This window comes from Oncorhynchus kisutch, unplaced genomic scaffold (genome assembly GCF_002021735.2).
Source record: "Oncorhynchus kisutch isolate 150728-3 unplaced genomic scaffold, Okis_V2 Okis02a-Okis13b_hom, whole genome shotgun sequence".
Classification (NCBI taxonomy): Eukaryota; Metazoa; Chordata; class Actinopteri; order Salmoniformes; family Salmonidae; genus Oncorhynchus; species Oncorhynchus kisutch.
In genome coordinates, this window is record NW_022261979.1 from 7,354,293 (window position 1) to 7,359,172 (window position 4,880).

Below are 4,880 nucleotides of genomic sequence, written 5' to 3' on the forward strand. Positions count from 1 at the left end.
TTGGGTATTACTGACAGCTTTAAAGGTTTGTTGGGTATTACTGACAGCTTTAAAGGTTTATTGGGTATTACTGGCAGCTTTAAAGGTTTGTTGGGTATTACTGGCAGCTTTAAAGGTTTGTTGGGTATTACTGACAGCTTTAAAGGTTTGTTGGGTATTACTGACAGCTTTAAAGGTTTGTTGGGTATTACTGACAGCTTTAAAGGTTTGTTGAGTATTACTGACAGCTTTAAAGGTTTGTTGGGTATTACTGACAGCTTTAAAGGTTTGTTGGGTATTACTGACAGCTTTAAAGGTTTGTTGGGTATTACTGGCAGCTTTAAAGGTTTGTTGGGTATTACTGGCAGCTTTAAAGGTTTGTTGGGTATTACTGGCAGCTTTAAAGGTTTGTTGGGTATTACTGACAGCTTTAAAGGTTTGTTGGGTATTACTGGCAGCTTTAAAGGTTTGTTGGGTATTACTGGCAGCTTTAAAGGTTTGTTGGGTATTACTGACAGCTTTAAAGGTTTGTTGGGTATTACTGGCAGCTTTAAGGTTTGTTGGGTATTACTGACAGCTTTAAAGGTTTGTTGGGTATTACTGACAGCTTTAAAGGTTTGTTGGGTATTACTGACAGCTTTAAAGGTTTGTTGGGTATTACTGACAGCTTTAAAGGTTTGTTGGGTATTACTGACAGCTTTAAAGGTTTGTTGGGTATTACTGGCAGCTTTAAAGGTTTGTTGGGTATTACTGACAGCTTTAAAGGTTTGTTGGGTATTACTGACAGCTTTAAAGGTTTGTTGGGTATTACTGACAGCTTTAAAGGTTTGTTGGGTATTACTGACAGCTTTAAAGGTTTGTTGGGTCTCAACCAGTCATCACCTTCTTCTATTGATCTGGCCATTCCAGGAAATACACAACAGGGGGTCTGATCCAGTCTTACCTCAGCCCTAAACATAGAGGGGTGTAGATCTGATCCAGTCTGTCCTCAACCCTAAACATACAGGGGTAAAGATCTGATCCAGTCTGTCCTCAACCCTAAACATACAGGGGTGTAGAGCTGATCCAGTCTGTCCTCACAACCCTAAACATACAGGGGTGTAGATCTGATCCAGTCTGTCCTCACAACCCTAAACATACAGGGGTGTAGATCTGATCCAGTCTGTCCTCACAACCCTAAACATACAGGGGTGTAGATCTGATCCAGTCTGTCCTCACAACCCTAAACATACAGGGGTGTAGATGCTGCCGAGTTGTAAAGTTTTCCTGATGCTCTTGTAACAGTTTGCCTCTCTCTCTCTCTCTCTCTCTCTCTCTCTCTCTCTCTCTCTCTCTCTCTCCTCTCTCTCTCTCTCTCACTCTCTCTCTGTCTCTCCTTCAGGAATATGGAGCTACTTCCAGAAGACTCTTGTGAAGAAGTATGCCATGGAGAGAAATGGGCTCAACTTGATCTGTGGGCCCATATTTGACTACGACTACGATGGCCTGAGAGACTCGGCAGAGAAAATTAAACAGTAAGGGTTTTTGGTCTTCACTGACATACAGGCTACGTCCCAAAAAGGCCCCTATTAGAGTGCACTATTTTGGATCGGAGCCCTTAATTCCCTTTATAGTGCACTACTGTTGACCAGTGCTGGTCAATGGAAGTGCACTTTAACCTCTACGGGATTGATGTCCGGTTGAGCTAACGTGCGCTAATTTGATTAGCATGACATTGTAAGTAACAAGAACATTTCCCAGGACATAGACATGTTTTTTTATTGGCAGAAAGCTTAAATTCTTGTTAATCTAACTGCACTGTCCAATTTACAGTAGCTATTACAGTGAAATAATGCCATGCTATTGTTTGAGGAGAGTCCACAGTTATATACTTGAAAATGTAGTAACCAATTAGGCACATCTGAGCAGATTTGATACAACATTTTGAACAGTAATACAATGGTTCATTGAATCAGTCTAAAACTTTGCACATACACTGCTGCCATCTAGTGGCCAAAATCTAAACTGCGCCTAATCTGCAGTAATACGTTGTGGCCTTTCTCTTGCATTTCAAAGATGACGGAACAACAAAAAATGCATGTTTTTTTCTTTGTATTTTCTTCTACCAGATCTATTGTGTTATATTCTCCTACATTCATTTAAAATGTCCACAAACTTCAAAGTGTTTCCTTTCAAATGGTATCAAGAATATGCATATCCTTGCTTCAGGTCCTGAGCTACAGGCAGTTAGATTTGAGCTACATGTTATTTTAGATGAAAACTGAAAGAAAGGGTCCGACCCGTAAGAGGTTTTAAAAGGAACAGGGTTTAATTTGGGAAGCAACCACAATACAACATAGTACTTTACTTCTCAATGGGAAGTCAGACACATAGTACTGTACTTCTCAATGGGAAGTCAGACACATAGTACTGTACTTCTCAATGGGAAGTCAGACCCAAACCTCGTTTTGCACCTTAATGATTTGGAACAGTCAATGTTTCTCTTTCCTTTCCTGCACAAGGTCAATATTCTATTTCGTATTTTACTCATCCGTCAAAGTAGAGGCAGGGGCGGCAGGGTAGCCTAGTGGTTAGAGTGTTGGACCGGAAGGTTGCAAGTTCAAACCTCCGAGCTGACAAGGTACATGTTGTCGTTCTGCCCCTGAACTGGCAGTTAACCCACTGTTCCTAGGCCGTCATTGAAAATAACAATTTGTTCTTAACTGACTTGCCTAGTTAAATAAAGGTAAAAATGATCCAGCAAAATGTAGTTGTAGGGCCACCTAGTGGCTAAAATCTGTCATTACAAATATCTGTACTGCTGGCTCTATTCAATCATCATGGTCATAATGTCACTGAACCTCACATAGAGCCTTCATGTGATTGAATGTGTGTTCTCTGTCTGTGGGACTGTGCTGTCTCATAGTTACAGACTGTCCTCTGTCTGTGGGACAGACCCTCTCCTGTCTCATAGTTACTGACTGTCCTCTGGCTACATGTGTGTTCTCTGTCTGTGGGACTGTGCTGTCTCATAGTTAGACTGTCCTCTGGCGAAATGTGTGTTCTCTGTCTGTGGGACAGAGTTACTGACTGTCCTCTGGCTATTTTGTCTACAGGTATGGAAGTGGTTCAGGGCCCATTCCAACCCACTACTACTGTGTGATAACCAGTTGTCTGGACTTCACCCAGGCTGAGGACATCTGTACTGGACCTCTTAGCAGCTCTGCCTTCATCCTACCACACCGCTCAGACAACGACGAGAGCTGCAGTGTGAGTCCCTGGCTACGTCCAAAATGGCATAGGACTGCTACATAGGACTGCTACATAGGACTGCTACATAGGGCTTCTACATAGGACTGCTACATAGGACTGCTACATAGGACTGCTACATAGGGCTGCTACATAGGACTGCTACATAGGGCTTCTACATAGGACTGCTACATAGGACTGCTACATAGGGCTGCTACATAGGACTGCTACATAGGGCTTCTACATAGGACTGCTACATAGGACTGCTACATAGGACTGCTACATAGGGCTGCTACATAGGACTGCTACATTGGCCTCTGATCAAAGGGAGTGTATTGTGTAGGGAACAGGGTGCTATTGCCTCACACACAGAGAGAGAAATTGTGAGAGAGACAGAAAGAGACAAGAAAGGGGCAACCAGTGACGAATAAACACCATTGTAAATACAACCCATATTTATGTTGATTTATTTCCCCTTTTGTACTTTTAACTATTTGCACATTGTTACACTGTATATAGAAATATGACATTTGAAATGTGTCTATTCCTTTGAACCTTGTGAGTAATGTTTACTGATCATTTGATTATTTGTCTATTTGACTTGCTTTGTCAGTGTAAACATGTTTCCCATGCCAATAAAGTCCCTTGAATTGAGAGAGAGATCTCAGAGCATCATGAAATGTGCAGGTAGCTGACGTTGTCTTCGTCCCCCCAGAGCTCTGAGGATGAGTCTAAGTGGGTGGAGGATCTGATGAAGTTGCACACGGCCCGGGTCCGAGACGTGGAGATCCTCACGGGCCTGGACTTCTACCGTCGGACTAGCCGGAGTTACCCTGAAATCCTCTCACTGAAGACTCACATGCACACGTATGAGAGCGAGATCTAAACCACTGTCTACCTACCCTCTCCTGTCTACCTACCCTCTCCTGTCTACCTACCCTCTCCTGTCTACCTACCTGTCTACCTACCTGTCTACCTACCCTCTCCTGTCTACCTACCCTCTCCTGTCTACCTACCCTCTCCTGTCTACCTACCCTCTCCTGTCTACCTACCCTCTCCTGTCTCCCTCCCCTCTCCTGTCTCCCTACCCTCTCCTGTCTCCTGTCTCCCTACCCTCTCCTGTCTCCCTACCCTCTCCTGTCTACCTCCCCTCTCCTGTCTCCCTACCCTCTCCTGTCTCCCTGCCCTCTCCTGTCTCCCTGCCCTCTCCTGTCTCCCTGCCCTCTCCTGTCTCCCTACCCTCTCCTGTCTCCCTACCCTCTCCTGTCTCCCTACCCTCTCCTGTCTCCCCACCCTCTCCTGTCTCCCTACCCTCTCCTGTCTCTCTACCCTCTCCTGTCTCCCTACCCTCTCCTGTCTCCCTGCCCTCACCTGTCTCCCTGCCCTCTCCTGTCTCCCTACCCTCTCCTGTCTCCCTACCCTCTCCTGTCTCCCTACCCTCTCCTGTCTCCCTACCCTCTCCTGTCTCCCTGCCCTCTCCTGTCTCCCTGCCCTCTCCTGTCTCCCTACCCTCTCCTGTCTCCCTACCCTCTCCTGTCTCCCTGCCCTCTCCTGTCTCCCTACCCTCTCCTGTCTCCCTACCCTCTCCTGTCTCCCCACCCTCTCCTGTCTCCCTACCCTCTCCTGTCTCTCTACCCTCTCCTGTCTCCCTACCCTCTCCTGTCTCCCTGCCC

General features: G+C 45.5%; 1 protein-coding gene across 1 annotated transcript in view; it reads left to right on the forward strand.

Annotated features, from left to right (window-relative positions):
• Positions 1-4,200, forward strand: part of LOC109885466 (ectonucleotide pyrophosphatase/phosphodiesterase family member 2) — a 47,286-nt gene extending 43,086 nt beyond the window's left edge. The window contains exons 23-25 of the mRNA XM_031812253.1: positions 1,361-1,493; positions 3,075-3,228; positions 3,923-4,200. Of these exons, the coding sequence (XP_031668113.1) occupies positions 1,361-1,493; positions 3,075-3,228; positions 3,923-4,093 (458 nt within the window). The 3' untranslated portion in view covers positions 4,094-4,200. The remainder of the gene's footprint in view (positions 1-1,360; positions 1,494-3,074; positions 3,229-3,922) is intronic.
• The last annotated feature ends 680 nt before the right edge of the window (positions 4,201-4,880 follow it).